The sequence below is a fragment of the Emydura macquarii genome, unplaced genomic scaffold (genome assembly GCF_026122565.2).
Source record: "Emydura macquarii macquarii isolate MOO-44397 ecotype Brisbane River unplaced genomic scaffold, CSIRO-AGI_Emac_v2 contig_1253, whole genome shotgun sequence".
NCBI classification, from domain to species: Eukaryota; Metazoa; Chordata; order Testudines; family Chelidae; genus Emydura; species Emydura macquarii.
In genome coordinates, this window is record NW_027131390.1 from 78,039,239 (window position 1) to 78,058,171 (window position 18,933).

At 41.2% G+C, this 18,933-nt stretch overlaps 1 protein-coding gene and 1 long non-coding RNA gene across 2 annotated transcripts in view; one reads left to right on the forward strand and one right to left on the reverse strand.

The window, feature by feature from the left end:
* LOC137153687 (sodium channel protein type 2 subunit alpha-like) overlaps window positions 1–18,933 on the forward strand; it is a 186,679-nt gene that overhangs the window by 67,622 nt on the left and 100,124 nt on the right. The window contains exons 9-14 of the mRNA XM_067549309.1: window positions 5,617–5,680; window positions 9,663–9,804; window positions 10,659–10,871; window positions 12,219–12,506; window positions 14,850–15,185; window positions 17,341–17,473. Of these exons, the coding sequence (XP_067405410.1) occupies window positions 5,617–5,680; window positions 9,663–9,804; window positions 10,659–10,871; window positions 12,219–12,506; window positions 14,850–15,185; window positions 17,341–17,473 (1,176 nt within the window). The remainder of the gene's footprint in view (window positions 1–5,616; window positions 5,681–9,662; window positions 9,805–10,658; window positions 10,872–12,218; window positions 12,507–14,849; window positions 15,186–17,340; window positions 17,474–18,933) is intronic.
* LOC137153688 (uncharacterized) overlaps window positions 2,812–18,933 on the reverse strand; it is a 166,581-nt gene continuing 150,459 nt past the window's right edge. Inside the window, exon 5 of the long non-coding RNA XR_010919874.1 lies at window positions 2,812–2,992. This is a non-coding gene — a long non-coding RNA (uncharacterized lncRNA). The remainder of the gene's footprint in view (window positions 2,993–18,933) is intronic.

The window sequence follows — 18,933 nt, forward strand, 5'->3', positions numbered from 1 at the left end:
ATGTAAGAGCTTTCGCCCATGGACCAAGAAGGATTTGGACATTAGACTTAAGGCCTTTCTAGACCGGCATCGGAGCTGAGGTCAGACTCGGTACTGAGTATTGCGGCCTCGATGAGGAGCACTCACTCCCCTGATGTTGGCCTCCTCCCAGCGCTGCTCAACATTCCTGGTGCCAAAGAAATTATCAAAGAAGTTGCATGCCGAAAGACAATGATAGCCGGTGCCATAGTCAGTTAAGAAAAGTGCAGGGACCTCGAGGAAACTTGAGTCGGGCCCCCCGCCGACCCTGAGGGGATCTTCACCCATGCGAGTGTCGAGCCTAGTGCCCATGCCGCCACTGACTCCAGGGAGTGGCAAAGGCCCTCACTGCCTGGTGGGGCCCACCACGCCTGAGGCACTCCAGCTAATGAAAGATCTCTTGGCAATGTTGGTGCTGCATACACCAAAGGAAGCGAGGCCAATGCATCAAGGAACGGACACCCCTTTGGGAGATCGGTCTAGGAGAAAGCCAACGCTGATACCCCCACAGCATTCCCCATCAGTAAGATACCATTCAGTCCCTCAGCAGTCACCGGATTCTCGGTACCGATCCCTGGAATGACACCAAGAGACGCTGGGATCATGCCTCCGGTCACCGGATGACAAGCACCGATCTCCAGAGAGGTGGCACCAATCCCCGGAACGATGTTGCTCCCAAGTCCCCGGCACCGCTCAACAGACTCTTGTGGCAGATCTCCGGAGCTCCAGCACTATTCCCCAAGTCCTAACAAAAAGCCTAAGGACAAGACACGGTCAAGGGACACCCAGCGCTCAGGCTCCTGGCACCAATAACTGACGCCTGGGCACCAGCATTCACAAAACATTGCAGAATCAACTTGTGGCATCAGCGCCCCCATGGTCGCCTGGGAGCTCTTCCTTGGACACAAAAGGCAAGGTCATCATCATCCCAAAGGGGCAGGCTCTCAGCCAACCCACTGGCTTTCCCAAGCTGCCACAGATGGGAGTTTGTCCTCAGGGTCAGTGGCGCCCAGCCCCTGGCAATTTTGGAATCCGTGGGGATTCCCACAAATCTCAGTGCCGCAGCCCCATTCATCTGTGGGAGCCTCAGTGCCACAGTCTTCAAGGGGACCCAGTCACAGCACTGAATTTAGAGGTGGACTCGGACCAGAAAGGGGTACTCTTGGTCACCCTTTCAGGGATCACCCCGACCAAGCAGGAAGAACTGGCCCCCCATCCCCACAATTACCAGCCTCCTCTTCCTCCTGACCAGATGAGGCTGTAGTGGGCCCCTTCCAGGCTGCCCTGCTTGATGACTACAGGGCACATCGAAAACTGTTGAAATGCTCGGCAGCCAATTTGAGCCTCAAGATAGAAGAGCTCACTCAAGGATGGATGAACTCTTGGGCATCCTAGCGTCCGCAGCCCCATCCAGGGTGGCCCCGCCTGGTGCATGAGGGAGTAGTGAAACTGGCCAAGGCCCTATGGCAGACCCCTGCCTCTCTGCCCCCCACATCTCAATGGGCAGAAAAGAAATATGTGCCTGCTAAAGGGTTTGAATACTGGCACACTCACCCCTCCCTGGGATATCTGGTGGTCGCAGCCGCTAATGAGTGTGACAAGATAAGGCCAGATGAGCTCGACTCCAAAGAACAAGGAGACCAAGAAATTGGATTTATTCGGTCGCAAGGTTTATTCGACAGCAAGCCTACAACTGATAGTATCCAACCAATAAACGCTGTTGGGACGGTACCATTTTAACATCTGTCAGCTGCTGGACAAATTTACTGAATCCCTCCTGCAGACCTCCAAATAAGACTTTGAGGCGATCCTGGAGGAGAAAAAGATGGTGACCAGAGCCTCTCTTCGAGTGACTTAGGACACAGCTGATTCCGCAGCACGGGCAGTGGCTTCTGTGGTGTCAATGAGAAGAGTGTCTTGGCTCCAATAATCTGGTCTTTCAGCGGAAGTCCAGCAGTCCATCTGGACCTCCCTTTTGATGGCTCAGCTCTGTTCACAGACCAGACAGACTCCAGGCTACATGGGTTGAAGGACTCAAGGGCCACAGTATGCTCTTTGGGTCTTTACATCCCATCCTCATCGAGAAGGCACACTAGACCACTTTTCAACAGTGGTCCAGAGGGCACTTCCGAGGGGAGCCCTATATGAAAAGAAATTGAGGCTATAAGCACTGCCAAGGCCATTCACCAGCCTCTGCCCCATGGCCAGGACCGAGCAGTCACCCCTCGAGGGGAAAACAAACTCCAGGAGCAACCTACCAGACACTATCAGAGATCCAGTTACCCGCTTGTTCTGCTCCTGCCTTGCCTCTTTCCTGCCAGCCTGGGCTGCCATAATGTCAGACTGCTGGGTACTAAGTACGGTGGCTACAGACTACATCCTTCAATTCATTTAGCTCCCGCCTTCCTACTCTCCCTCCTTGTCCCTCTTCAGGGACCCCTGTCATGAGCAATTCCTCATACGAGAGGTACAAGCCTTCTTACAAGTGGGGGCAGTGGAAGAAGTCTCTCAAGAACTAAGGGGAAAAGGTTTCTACTCCTGATACTTTCTGATCCCAAAGGCAGAAGGGGTACTAAGGCCTATCTTGGCTCTGCATGCCCTCAACAAATTTCTCAAAAAGTTGAAGTTTTGCATGGTCTCCCTGGCAGCCATCATCCCTTCTCTGGATCAAGGTGACTGGTATGCTACCGTCGGTCTGAAAGACGCCTACTTTCACATCTCTATCTTCCCAGGCCACAGAAGATTTCTCCAATTCTTAGTGGGCATGCAACACTACCAATTCGCAGTCTTCCCATTCGGCCAATTGACTGCACCGTGAGTATTCACCAAGTGCATGGTGGTGGTGGTCGCCCACCTCAGACGCAGAGCTGTACAAGTCTTTCCCTGTCTGGATGACTGCTCATCCGGGGTCAGTCGAGCACAAGTCCAAAGCTGCATCAAGGTCGTAAGGGACACCTGCCAATCGCTGAGCCTGCTAATAAATGAACAGAGGTCATCACTTACACCAATTCAAAGAATAGAGTTCATTGGAGCAGTCATAGACTCTACACAAGCCAGAGTTCTCCTGCCCAAGGCCAGGTTCCTGGTAATATCGGAGCTAATAGCCCATCTAGTGGCCCACCACATCACCACAGCAAAGGTATTCCTCAGCCTCTGGGGCTACATGGCAGCCTGTACTTAGTGGTACACTATGCCAGGCTGCACCTCAGACCGCTGCAGATGTGGCTGGCAACGGTATTCTCACCATCAGGCATTCTGGACAGAATACTCACTGTTCCCCCTCACCCATTCCTCTCTGTTATAATGGACGAAACCATGGCATGTACTGGCTTTTCCCCCAATACCTCTAATTCACAGAGTCCTCGTGAAAATCAGGAGGGACAGGGCATGGGTTATCCTAGAAGCCCCAGCATGGCCTTGGCAGCATTGGTTTGGGATTCTGTTGGAGATGTCAGTGGCCCGTCCTTGGTCACTCCTGCTGCAGCCAGATCCCCTATCTCAAGACCAAGGTTGGCTGCTCCATCTGGACCTGGCCTCTCTCCACCTGACGGCGTGGGTGCTCCAAGATTGAGCAGGGAGGAGTGTGACTACTTGGCTCAAGTTCAGAGGATCCTATTGGAAAACAGGAAACCTTCCACCAGGGCATTCTATCTAGCTAAGTGGAAGCGCTTCACCTGCTGGGCAGCTCGCCAAAACATATCGCCGATGAAATTGCCTATACAGGTAATTTTGGACTACCTGCTACACCTGAAACAAGAAGGGTTAGCCTTCTCATCTGTTAAGGTACGCCTAGCAGCGATATTGGCTTTTCATCCTCTAATTCAGGACAGAATGGTTTTTTCCCCATGAAATGGCAGCCAGATTCCTCAAGGGTCTAGAGAGGCTTTTTCCTCCGCTGTGGGATCCAGTTTCCCAATGGGACCTGAACCTCGTCCTTTCCCAACTCACTGCATTGCTGTTTGAACTGCTGGCTTCCTGCTCCCTTTACACACCTGTTCTGGAAGGTAGCATTTCTGGTGGTGGTCACCTCTGCACAGAGAGTCTCAGAGATTAAAGCCCTGACTTCAGAGTCTCCATACACAGTCTATTTCAAGGACAAGGTCCAGCTTTATCCTCACCCTGTGTTCCTGCCAAAGATGGTGTCTCACTTTCATATTAACCAGGACATTTTTCTGTCATTATTCTGTCCAAAGCCACACAGCTCCAATGAGGAGAGGCATCTCCAGTCTCTCAACGTAAGGAGGACTCTAACCTTCTACACCAACAGAACCAGGCCTTTTTGCCACTCTATACAGCTCTTCATTGCTCTCACTGAAGGGATGTTTGGTGTTACCCCAGCGAATCTCATCCTGGATTACGGCCTGCATTCCAGCCTGCTACAAGCAAGCAGGGATCATGCTCCCAGCATTCTGTCAACCCACTCCACAAGGGCTCAGGCGTCTTCAGCATCCTTACTGGTGCAGGTACCCATACAGGACATCTGTAGAACCGCTACATGGTCTTCGGTACATAACTTTGCATCTCACTATGCTATCATGCAACAAGCTCAGGACAATGCTGGGTTTGGCAGAGCAGTGCTGCAATCATCAGGTCCATGAACTCCTGCCTGCCTCCAGAGGGCAATGCTGGTGAGTCACCTAATTCAGAATGGACATGAGCAAGCACTCAAAGAAAGAACAGTTTCTTACCTAGTAACTTGTTCTTTGTGATGTGTTGCTCATGTCCATTCCACAGCCCACCCTCCCTTCCCCTCAGTTGGAGTTCTGGCTAGAAGGAACTGAGAGGGAGGAGGGCCGGCAGTGCCCTATATATGGGCACATACACGTGCTGCTGCAGAGGGCACTAGAGCTGGCCCTACGGATAACACTAGGGGAAAAATTTCCGGCACCAGTGCATGTGGCGCACAAATACCTAATTCAGAATGGACATGAGCAACACATCTTGAAGAACAACAGTTACGAGATAAGTAACCATTCTTTCTTTAAAATCAGATTTCTTCTAAATGAAACTTTTATGTTTTTCACAATATATGGTAACTTAACTGCACTGACTCTTTGATATATGCCCACTTTGGACTATCCAGTAAGCCCCTTTGAAGTAACTCTCTTGCACTGCTAGTGACTATATTCATTTGCAGAGACATTTCTTTTAAGGAAAAGGCCTTTGTGTTGTCTAACTTCTAAGCAAAGACTGACTATACATGTGTATGAAGATTTTATGAAAGGTAGTGTACTAGAATCAGTCAACACACAAGTATGTTTTATATGTGAGTATGTTTGTGTACCATTCTATCATGCATGCCTCTTGGTAGTTCAGAATTAATGAGAAATTAATATTAAATATAATATTAACAATAAGCTACATTTACAGTTGTAGAAACATTTGTCTTATTTTCTTGTGCCTGATTAAAGTGCACTAGTTTAAATTCTTATCTTGAAAGTTCGCCTAACCTCTTATGTTTAAATCATTAAATTTAATGAGTCAGTTTTCTTATTAGCAAAATGGGTTTTGCAGCTGCTGATGTTTATCAGTAAACTAGATGCATCATTCATTTTAGTTCAATAATATAACATTTTAAAATTCTTTTTTTCTTAATAGATCATTTTTATAGTTTAGAAGGACAAAAGGATGCTCTGCTTTGTGGTAATAACTCCGATGCAGGGTAAGAAATGTTGAAAGTTATACTATGGTTTTGTATAAAAAAGATGTAACATTTCGGCAACACAACCTAAATAATTCATTTAGTTAGATAGCTGCACTGTCAATCAACCTATATTCTTTCATATTAAAAAACATCTGAACTAAGTAGGTAAAAAATTTAAGAATAAAAATATTTTGTAATATCAGTTTGCTTTCTAGATACCTGTATTTGACTGGAAAATTCAGTTTCAGTTGGCAGCAGTTGCACTGTGAATGACTTTAGAATATTTATGTCTCCATCCCTTCCTTATCAGACAGTGTTTGTAGTGGGCATTCCCCATCTCCACAGCAGCTTAGAGGCAGATCAGATTTTATCTCTGAGCTTGGGCTTAAGAAAAGCTCTGCAGAATTCTCAGCCTCCAAACTGCACACATGGCAGCCTCTGGGGTTTCTTTTGTAGCAGAGCTTTCATAGAGTTTTTTAAAGATTTGTTTTCCCATTGCTCATCCTCACATACACCAGAAAGCTGCCAGAACAAAGATGAAGATCCCTGCATTTGATCAGTCTCAAAGGAAATTCAGCTCTCGACTAGCACGTTGACACGGTCTCCACTGAAATGGCTAACAGTCTTCAAGTATATTAAAGGTTGTTATAAAAAGGAGAGTGATAAATTGTTCTCCTTATCCACTGAAGACAGGACAAGAAGTAACGGACTTCAACTGCAGCAGGGAGATTTAAGTTAAACATTAGAAGAAACTTCCTAACTGTAATAATGATTAAGCACTGGGACGATTTAGCTAAGGAGGTTAAGAAATATCAGTCACTGGAGGTTTTTAAGAACAGGTTGGACAAACACCTGTCAGGGATGGTTTAGATAATACTTGGTCTTGCCTCTGTGCAGGGGACAGGACTAGGTGACCTCTCAAGGTCCCTTCCAGTCCTACATATCTATGATTCTGTGGTTCAGCAGGCTACCTGGAAGTTTCCACCACTGAGAAGAGGCCAGGCCAGAATTAGTAGCATGGAAGTGGGGGTAAATTTCTGTTTTGTTTTTTTATAAAGCCCTCAGTGGGAGTCAACCAATTAAAAAAAAAAGGTACATGCGATTATCAGAGGAGGATACTCTGTAGAACTGTTTCAATATCCCAGGGACAAATTTATCCTTTTCCTGAAGTTAAGATAAACCAACACTATCAACAACAAAAATACTTTGCAACATCTAGCCCTAACATATTACAACAATAAACCCAATTCACTAGAGAGACAGATATTTTGGAATGCGCACAAGATTCTTTGTAATACAAAGAGAAATGATGGCTATTCTAGATTTCTGGTCTCTCAATAAATCCACAAAGGAATTAATATTCCAGATGGAATTTCTGAAATCCATCACTACAGCAGTATTTTCTCAAGACTTCAGAAAGTAAAGGTACACCTCTTGGAGATCTGCTGAAGATAATAGGATTGAGGAGTCATCAGGGATAACAGCTTCTGTTGCAACAGGAAGCATTTTTCAATACACAGCACTACCTTATCAGACTTCTATAAGTATTCATAAAGACCATGTCATTCCTCCATTCAAGTGAAAGTGTACATTTCTTATTAAGTCACCTTCAACAGCTCAGTGCAACATAAAGCCTAGCAGCCATTAGTATATGCCTTCAGGAACAGGTATTTGAGCGAATAGGGAAGAACCAATCAGAGCCCTTACAAAACTTCCGCATCTTTGGATTGTTCTGGTCACTGTTGAAGACAGAATCTTTATTTTAGAGGAGGACAGGAAGAAGTAGCGTCTCTGATTTATCAAACATTAGCACACCTCTCCTAAGATAATATTGCTGACTTTGCTCCTGTTCTAGTTGGTATCACGAATAGACACCCAGCCCATTTTTGTGCCACTTTCAGCCTGCCACTAGAGTAAATCAGTATAAAAGATCTTCATCCAGAGCCAGTACTAACATCTCTTTGCAAATTCATCCTTATTGTTATTCAGCAGCTATCTGAGATTGGGTCCAGAGAAACTGGTTGTTTGCAAAGATACCAGAGTCCATGTAAGGGAGACACTTCAAGGATCCTATGTGACTCAAGGGATATGGTCCAGGAAGGAGATGTGTGTGGAAATCCTGGGTCCATTGAAGTCCGTGACAAAATTCTATACTGACTTCAGAAGAGCCAGGATTGCCCCATGGAGTATAACCTGTCTAATGCTGTGATTCATCAATGTCACTCTTCTGGTAGAGGATTCTTTATAAACATGGTGTATGTAAACTGCTAAGAAGGCAGAAACCCTCAGGAAAGGTAGCTCTAGCTTTGGTCTGGGCAGAAGCTTTCATTCTATTCCTCAGGCTTCTGTGTCTTAAAAGAAAAGTAAAGTCAGGGTCTACTGGCTCGGAATGATACATTAGACCTAAGGTCATCTGGACCAGCCAGCCTTTCGGAGCATCACAAGTCAGGTTGTGATTAACCTATTTTCATCCAAGTTCAGTTGGAAAATCAAAAATGGAAGAGTTAATGTCAAGAGTGAAGGATCATCATTGGGCTATACAGCTGATGCACCAATCCAAGTAAAAGGGGACAGTGGAGTTAACCCCCTCAGTCTCATTGTTTCTGGCTCTCTGCAGATTCAGGCATATTCATTATATCAGTTTACACTCTTTCTGTTGGAAGGTTATTTCTGCACTCATAATGGGTAGAAATCTATTTAGATTTTAAATTAAATCTGAGTTTCTGCATACTGATTGATTAAGTCATGCTGGCCATATGCTTGATACCCTTATACTGTATATTTTACATCCTCTTCTCTGCAGTTGCAGTGTTTGGTAGAAAGATGTTGCAGAACATGATACCCCAATAATCTTTAAGTTAGTTTTCAATTTTTTACATGGTTATATTAAATCCTCCTTTCTTAGAAATTTGCTGCTTTCCATATTCAAATGTGAATACTGATACGGAGGGGACAGAAGTAAAAATTCTGTGTTATCTTTGAAATTTCTTTCTAGGGCCCTCCATGTCCCCTGATCTAACCCTTACTTGTCCAGAGTTTTTTCTGGCTGTTGCTCTCTTGTTAAATAATTTGAAAGGAAGACTGTATTCCTCTAGAAAAATCTTTAAATTTCATGCCAAGGCTCTTCAGCAAATTATTTGAATTAAATGGCACATTTAAAATTTTACATAGTATCTTTCAGGCATGGAAGCTAACATTCTAGAGAGTTCTTCCTACAGGGTCATAGCAAACATTTGCGCTGCCTCCAGTGGCTATGAGATGGGGAACCACCCACTGTGAAGACTGACATGCAGGGTTCTAGAAAGAAAATTCACAGGTAAAACGGAAATTTTTTCCAATTCTGAAATATGAAAATTTCACGAATTCCCGCTTGACTGATCCACAAATTGCCAAGAAATCTGGTGGTCGAACTCTTCTTCCTGACAAAATTCAGAAGTAAATATCTATTGTGGGACCTATTAGTACTGTGATTTCATTATCTTTATGAAATATACTCTCATACACTGGGCCTCTTGTAGTCCTCTTTGGCGAAGCAGTAGCATCTTTTATAGAACCCCTGGATAAAGGAAAAAGTTACTCCTAATAAAGCTGTATATTTATTGTCCTGGTAGAGTTACTACCTAGCTTTTGGGGGGAGTATGCAGCAGCTGGGTGAAGCTCCTGTGCTTGCAGTTGGGGGCAGGTGACTGAGCAGGGCTGCAGAGGAAAAGTTTGTGGTAGCTGGAAGCTGAGCAGATAAGCTGCAGGCCCTGGAAAGATGAAAGGTGGGGGTGGGGAGGGGGAGTGTGTGTGTGTATGGTGCATAGTACAATTTGTGATGCAGTATCCTTAAACTCTTTCCCATTGTTTTTTCTTGCTAACATGTAAAATTTAGTAATCCACAATGAGTCTCCCATTCTTTAGTGAAAGTTAGTGTGTCTGTACTATACATTCAATTGAAAGATAGTTTTTACTCTTTATCATTGTTAAAAAACTAATTAAAATTAATTCTTTTTTTAAGTCAATGTCCAGAAGGATATACATGTGTAAAAGCTGGTAGAAACCCCAACTATGGCTACACGAGCTTTGACACATTCAGCTGGGCATTCTTGTCACTGTTTCGACTGATGACTCAGGATTATTGGGAAAACCTTTATCAACTGGTGAGAATATAGTGAAAACTATGTTTTGATATGTTTATGGTTTAAAATCAATTGACAGAAAGAATGGTATTTACATTTCTTATTACATAATGATGCATTAAAAATTAAGAAGCCCAATCATAAGATGTTATTGGGGAACATTGTAGACTAATAGGATTTTCAAAGAGACAGATCTTTAATCCCAAACTTGCAGGATCATACAGATTCTTGAAGCACTTGCTACAGGGTTTGGCATGCTTTCTATATAATTACACAGAAGCTTTTCAGAGCCTGTTTTCATGGCTATATCACGTTTCATTTGACATAACATTATTTTTTACCTCCAGAACTGTAATACTGTGCTTAAGTAGTGAATAGTTATTATAAATTCAAAAATTGGTAATCCAGTCTCAAATACCTTGACTCCTATTTTTGACAGCCATGGCTTTATATGACAGTGATTCTTCCTACAGTAGCTAGGATTTGTTCTTTATGTGATATTATGATAGTGCCATTTTTAGGTATTCTGGCCAGTCAAAGGGGAAGACACAGCTAATAATTTTTCAATGTTTAAAAATTCCACACATAAATGTCTTTTTAATTATTTACTTTGAATCTTCTCCTCTTTGAGATGATTATTAAAATCTTATATTCCTCCCCAAAGTAAAACAGGATCCCTAAATCACACCACCTCTCTCTCTCTCTCAGACACACACACACACTCACATTTTGCATTTATTTTCATTTTGGTTTATAAAATAAATATAGTCATATTCAATATGAACAACTGTGTTTGATATAGATACAAATCCACTTTTTAATTTTCATATTTTTTATAATGCTCAGATTAATCAGCTGTATCATTTTCCCCCCAGACTCTACGTGCTGCTGGCAAAACATACATGATATTTTTTGTTCTGGTGATTTTCCTGGGCTCTTTCTATCTAATTAACTTGATCCTTGCTGTCGTTGCCATGGCCTATGAAGAACAGAATCAAGCAACCCTAGAAGAAGCAAAGCAAAAAGAGGAAGAATTTCAGCAGATACTTGAACAGCTGAAAAAGCAACAAGAAGAAGCGCAGGTATCTGTATGCACACATTATTGTTCTTTTACCTAAAATATAACATTGCACACAGAAATTAGTGAATCATAGTATATAGTTTAGTGAAAACTAGGAAAGCAACAAGACTTTGGCTTTTTTTTACCTATGTGAGATTTGTTGTGATAGTACTTGTGAGATAAACCTAAGAATGGATCTGTCACTGAAGAAATTTGTAACTCTGAAGTTTTGAGAGATTCAAAATGAATAAAAAATGAGTTGGGGTTGTTTGGGTGCCTTAACTGTACATTTTCTACCTTATGTTTGGGTTGCTTTTTTGGTAGCCTTAATTCTGAATTTCCTAAATTTATAATGCTTCCTTTTGGGATAATTAAAACATCCCTGCGCCCAAAGCAAGACTATGTTTTTACATTTAAATTACTGATATTTACTCTGTCTTAATTCTATTTTCAACTAGTTTTTTGTCTGGGAATTTACTTCTTAAAAAGTAATCTAAAATGTCATGGACATTGGGCATTATGCAAGAAACTTAAAGTATTATACCATCCAATATGTCCAGTGAATTAAAGATGTGTAGTATCAAACCTAAATCATTTAAAAATTGTAAAGCAATGCAAAAAACAAAAAAAAGGAAGAACATCTACCAGTACACCAAAGCAGCGCAAAGAAGCCAGAATGCACCAACCAGTTAAGTTGGGTTTACAATTGCTTTGCATCAGCAGAGCAGCACAAAGCAACTGAAGTGTACTGGTGAATCTCAACCTTAATTTGAAATTGACTTACTAGTTAGTGAGATCAGTGCTATGTGAAGGGGGAAGCAGGTGTGGTGGACAAGGTGAACCCATTCCCTGAGTCTAAAGATCTGTGCTTTAAGATCTCCCTCTACGCACTTGTCTGAGTTCCTCCAATAATATTGCCTGAATGGACAGTGGAGCTAAGAAAGCAGTGTCCTGGGGATCTTAAAGGACACAAGTTTGATTTAATTAATCAATTCTCAGAAAAATACTCTTTAAATACAGCATGCAAGTGCTAATTTGGGGAGGAGATGCTGTTTATCCATTCTTTACGTGCAAAATGGAACTCAACCTTAGCTTACAGAGTTGTGACCAGTGCTTCCATAATACATTATGGGCTTTATCTTATTCTCCTCACTTACTTAGCATTTACTAATGATTTCAAGTGACGTTTTTGCAGAAAATGAGTAGGATTTGGCCACTTGGTACATAAAAGCCACTTGGAGAAAATTTGGGAAAACAAGGATGGACTGTTTTAAAGCAACAATGCTTTTTATAATAAGTAGTAAAGAATTCGGAAGTTAAATACATATTTGATATTTTAGTGTTTTAATAAGTGTTCAATCTTTTGGTATGTCAGGCAATAGCATCAGCGGCAGCTGAGTTAAAAGATTTCAGTGGCGATGGTAGGATTTGTGGATTCTCCGAGAGTTCTTCAGAAGCGTCGAATTTGAGCTCAAAGAGTGCTAAAGAAAGGAGAAACAGAAAGAAGAAAAGACAGAGAGCGCGTTCTGGAGGAGAGGACAAATTGGATGGTGTAAAGCTTCCCAAATCTGATTCAGAAGGCAGCATCAAAAGGAAAGGTTCCCGTTTCTCTTTGGAAGGGAATAGGCTGACATGTAAAAAGCAGTTCACTTCCCCCCACCAGGTAGTGTTATGACTAATGGAACTGTAATTTTATAGCACGGTGATTTGTTTGACATGGAGATTGTGGTAATATCCAAGGCACAGTATTGTGACTTCACTGCATGAAAAGGATAATTAAGGGAAAGTTTTTGTGTTACTTTAGTAAACCCTACAAACATTCCCCAAAATAATAATAATAAAACAGGTGTTCATTATCTTGAAGATATAATAATATAAAGTGTGCACTACTTTCACTGAAGTCTACATTTACCCACAGCTAAAACCTCCTGATGTGTGCTTTCAGGTACCCCAAAAGGTAGACCAGGAATTGTTAATTCTTGCTGTTCTGGGGTCCATGTGGGCTAGATAATGTAGTAGTATTTAGTGCTAATAGTTGATAACAATTGTCAATTCTTCCTTTGTTTTCATTTTAATGAGTCCTTATTCAATGTACACAAATTTATAATACTATAAGGGTCTGTGGAATGATGGAAATGTATGCATTTTTCACATTGAAGTAGTTCACTACAGTATACCTAGACAGGTGATTTGTTTTCTCTTTTGTTCAACATTCAGTTATCACTTTACTATAATGCTGTATGCATCATTTCATTTTCACAGAATAAACAGCTATTTCAACTAAATTGCAATAGTTGAGATTTAATTTCAGTGATCATTTCAAATGAAAACATTCAAATGAAAACTATCCAGGAAAACTGCAACACTTTTAAATAGCCTCTATTTGGTGACATAGCTGATAATCATAGAAGTATAGGTCTGAGAGGGACCTCAATTTGTCCTTTAGTCCAGTCCCCTGTGTCCAAAGCAAGACTATGTAATAACTAGACCATTCCTGACAAGTGTTTGTCTAATCTGTTCTTAAAAACTTTCAATGACAAAAATTCCACAACCTCTCTAGGCAATTTGTTCCAGTGCTTAACCACCCTGACAGGAAGTTTTTCCTAATGTCCAAACTAAACCTCCCTTGCTGCAATATAAACCCACTGCTTCTTTTTCTATCCTCGGAGTTTAAAGAGAACAAATTTTCATCCTCCTCCTTGTAACAACTCTTATGTACTTGAAAACTGTTATCAAATCCCCCATCAGTCATCTTTTCACCAGACTAAACAAACCCCATTCTTTCAATATTTTCTCATAGGTCATGTTTTCTAGACTTTAATCAATGTTGATGCTCTCTAGTCTAGACTTTCTCCAATTTGTCTACTTCTTTCCTGAAATGTGCCACCCAGACCTGGACACAATACTCCAGCTGAGGCCTTATCAGTGTGTAGTAGAATGGAAGAATCACTTCACCTGTCTAGTTTACAACAGTCCTACTAATACATCTCAGAATGATGTTAGCTTTTTTTTGCAACAGTATTATACTGACTCATATATAGCTTGTGATCCACTATAACCTCCAGATCTATTTCCACAATACTCCTTCCTAGGCAGTCATTTCCCATTTTGTATGTGTGCAATTGATTATTCTTTCCTAAGTGGAGCATTTTGCATTTATCCTTATTGAATTTCATCTTATTTACTTCAGACCATTTCTCCAGTTTGTCCAGATCATTTTGAACTTTAATCCTATCCTCCAAAACAGTTACAACCCCTCCCAGCTTGATATCATCTGCAAACTTTATAAATATACTCTCTATGCCATTATCCAAATCATTTATGAAGATATTGAACAGAACCAGACTCTTAGATCTAATTAGTATATAAGATACTGATTTGATTTCCCCTCTGTGTTCCCTCTTGTCTCTCCCTTCTTCTTGCTATAATTGCCCATGCTTCCCTGTGCCCTCTCCCCAAAATTCCGACCCTTGTCCAAGGTCTCCATTTTTTTGACTTGCATGTGGGCTTTTGTCCAGCCCCCATTGAACCTAATTTAAAGCCCTCCTCACTAGGTTAGCCAGTCTATATCCAAAGATATCCTTCTCCTTCCTTGAGAGGTTGACCCCATCTTCGCTCAGCATTCACCATGCATTCAGATGCATGCAACCACACCATGCAAAAGATGCATTCACCTCCAGAATACATAATACAAAGAGGCCTCTAGAATTTACAGAAATCTTGATTTATCAGATACACAGAGTAATGTAGAGGTAATGTAATCAAATGCACATTTTTTCTAATAATTACTTTTTGGTTTAAATTTAGCAACTCAGATGAACAGTGATCTCTGGTGGTCATATCTGTACACATTCTCTATTTTATTTCAACCAGACATGTTGTTTTTTAAAAAAAAAAACCTTGTTTGAGAAGACTTTCTAGGACATGTTAACTGGTTTTACCTTGACATGTGTTTTTATATATTTAAAAATTTTCAAATAATGAGCTTAGTTATGTTTTTCTACAGTCTTTGCTGAGCATTCGTGGCTCCCTGTTTTCCCCAAGGCGCAGCAGCAGAACGAGTCTTTTCAGCTTCAGAGGTCGAACAAAGGATGTAGGATCAGAAAATGACTTTGCTGATGATGAACATAGCACTTTTGAAGAAAATGATAGCAGAAGAGATTCTCTTTTTGTGCCACCCAGACATGAACGGCGCAATAGTAACGTTAGTCAGGGCAGTAGGTCATCCAGGATCCTTCCAATGAATGGAAAGATGCACAGCACTGTGGATTGCAATGGAATGGTTTCCTTGGTTGGTGGACAAACATCGCTCTTGTCACCTACTGGACAGCTTCTGCCAGAGGTGATAATAGATAAACCAACTACTGATGACAATGTAAGGAAGTTTTAAACAGTTCAGGCATGATGGCCTTTTGTTACTGCACCAGCCTGTGTTTCTACAGAATGGAATCCTTTGGGAATGATCCCTGGTTGACTAAAATGTGAATGTTCCTGCATCTTGCAATAACTTTCAGTATAATAAAATAGGTCTAAAATAATTTTATATATTTGTCTGGAACTTACTACATGTGCTTGCAAACACACTATGAACTAATAGGCTGAAATACCAAATTTACTGAATGCAGAATACTGTATAAACATTTAGTGTGTATGTGTGCAGTAAGGCTGTGTACAGAACTGAATACCGAGTAGCATGAATAATGTGCTATTTTTAGCTCTGTTTCAGGACCCAATATTAAGATATTTGGCTTCCTAAACATAATGTATCCCCTCCTTCCCTTTTTCCCATTACAGCCAATTATTTCCTTCGCTCTCAAACTCCCTTTGGCTCTGTTTCCTAACAAACTTCTAACAGGCCCCTTGCTTTCCTCTCTCTCCCCACGTCTGTGTACAAATACGTGTGCTCACACACACACAAAGACCGCCCCACAAGCTTTTAGGATCCTACTGAGAAATTCAGGCGTTTTAGTTAGCCTCTTTTCGTGGTCTCTGAAATGCTTTGATTAAATTTCTCACCCTCCTGAGGTTTTACTGCCTGGAAGCATGCCAGATTTTAAACACCTCTTATGAGGTGGGGAGGATGAATGAAGTGATCTAATGTGCAGTGGCTTCTGGAGAACCTCATCCCGGCATTTCTCTAGTCAAAGGAAATCTTTACAGGTAGCAACAGCATCAAGGTCCAGCAGACAGAATCCCATAGCACCAGGACCCTCTGTCAGGATCCCAAAAACAGGCTGGAGAGCTTTTAAGCCCTGAGAGCCTACTAGAAGGAAGGAGGAGTGGACTATGCGTGTGTGAGGCGGAGGGGCAAGATCATAATTACTTAAAGCACATAACTATGAAACCTAACCTGCAGCAGCTCCATCCCAAATGCCAGAATCTGTGCAAAAGTAGGTGTGTTGTATAGCAGGTAAAGTTGGGAAAATCTGTTCACCCAGTCAGATATCATTTCAAACAATCCAAAACAATAAATTGCTAGTTGTAGTATCCACAGATATTTTGTGAATGTGACATGGCCTTAGATTGGAATATTTTTATTGGAATTTTCTCATTCAGAAAATCAGACCATTAGAGAATTATATCAATTTAATGTCAGCCTTATCATGAACTCCATTTATTATCCTTTTATTTTCTTAGAAATATTTATTTGTTTTAGCATAGAAATTTTCAAACATGCTTGCACATACACAATGTCTCTTTATATGTATATGCAGGGTGTGACTGCAAGTACAGGTACACCTTCAGTTTCTTAATGTCAAGATTCATGCTCCCTATCCCTCCTTACTTAAAAAAGAAATTGGCATGCTTGGGCTCAGTTAAGTCAGACTTTTATTGGTAATTGAATTTGAGTTGATACTCACTGTAAAGGGTATTTATTTTCTATCTAAAACTGTGTCTCATAAAAAGAATTAGTCATGAGAACAGCAATAGACAGAAAAACTTTTTACAAACTTCATTTGAGAGGAAAATGTTTACGTAAGTTAGCTTACGTGAGTTTTTAGTTTCCATGTGTATCTTGCATTTTGATCCAATCTGGAAATGGACGGTAAAGTGAGACTGTTTGATTTAGTGGACTAAGCCTGGAACAGGGAGCCAGAATCCTCCAGACTTCTGATTCCAGCTCTGCCATTGATTTGCTGTGTTACCTTGGCCACATTGCTTAATCTCTTTCTATTACAATTTTCCCATCTGCAAGATAGTTAATAATACTGATTTCAGTATTAATTAGTTAATGTGTGTATAGCACTTTAAAAATATGAAGTGCTGTATAAATTCTCAGTAGTAGTAGTATCCAGAAATGCACTTTGGAATTAACTGAAAAATACTTCTTGAATATGGTAGGTTAATATTACAGTTAAAAGTCTGACATAATACATTGTATAAATATGAAGGTGCATGTAGCATGAATTCTTTGAAGCTTATATTTATTATAGAAATCTGGTGTCTGTTTACAATATTTCTGAAGTTAGTTTAATTCATATATATCTAATTTGCAGAGCACCACTACAGGAATAGAAATAAAGAAGAGGAGGTCAAGTTCTTATAAAATATCAATGGATTTGCTGGAAGATCCCACTGTAAGGCACAGAGCAATGAGTATAGCCAGCATAATCACAAACACGATGGAAGGTGTGTTTTAAAAAGCCCACAAAAACAAAAGTACAGTTGGGTGAACTTACTTTGCTTAATTTCAGACTCAGTTGAAAGGTGTTAAGTTTACGGTTGTCATTGGGGAGACCACAAAAAGAAGGGCAGAAAAGAAATATCCAATTAAAAATAAAATGAACATAGTGAAAATTGGATGCAAAAAAAATGATGGGAGGAATAGAGGGGAAGAAAAATGATTCAATATAGATAAAAGCATGTCTTCTTTATACTGATCAACCACTTCTGTTGGCCTAGTTAATGGAGTGGGATGATGTCTGACCCTAATACTTAGCACAAGCTTCCTGTTAACTACAAAAGCTTTGTTTATACTAATTAAATATATTCTTGAAAGTAAAAATCATGGATTAAACCAATAGGAGAAAAATGTTATGAAATTAAACTAGCTTTGCAACTCCCCAAAATCTAAAAGGTTTACAAACCTCAGTGAAGTTAGTCCAGCCTACTTTCATGTTTTATTTTGGCTTTTTTTCATGCAAGTAATTTAAATTTCTGAATGGATTGCAGTATTGGAGGCTGGTCTAAGAATGAAATAACCTTTGAAAATAAATAAGTGAAATAACAAAAGCAGAGAAGGAAAAACAAAAGAAAACAGAAGTTTCTTCTTCGAGTAGTGTCCCTACGGATGTTCCAGTGTAGGTGTGTCTGTGTCCCTGCATGCTGATCAGAGAACTTTGATAGCAGTGTCAGTTCAGCCCATGCATACGCTGCTCCTCTCCTGCCATGAGACTAGGCAGCGTTCCTGGGCAAACCCTCTCCAGTTTCTTCTCAACCACCCCTGGCTAGAGACGGAGCTAGAGCTGTCCATTCTTGGATCGTTAACTCTTTTAGACTTGTTAATTTTAGCTTCCCTTGAAACATTTTTCTTTGTTACGTCAATAGTATTTTAATTGGCCATGCTGAGAAAAAAGAGAAAAGAAAGGGTTTTTTCTTCACCAACCCTGGTGGGGGCTAGGGGGACCACCTGGACAAGGGCATGCCCAGTTTCCAAGGCTTCAAAATGTGCTTCAGTTGCGAGGAATCTATCCCAGTGTGTTCGCTGCCTGGGAGAGAAGCACATTTCACAAAAGTGTGGCTTGTGTCAGCAACTGAGGCTCAGATCCAGGAAAGACAGAGAGCTAAGATTCAAACTGCTACTCTGAGTCAGCCCTTCAACCCCCAAAGACCCAACAGTAACTTTCACTGCAATCTTCTACTTCAAAGGGAGGTGAGCTGAGAGAGATGAGCCACTCTCACAAGACCTCTAAGAAAAGATCTGGGAGTCCCTGTAGCGAGCCCCGATTGGTATCATTGGTGCTGACAATACCGAAGCCATTTAAATTGCGTACCCAGGACATGGGTGGTACTGAAAAAGATCCAGTGAGCACAGGCAAAGAAGCACTGGTACTGCAGGGGTGTGAGAAACACACAAGATCCACCTCAGA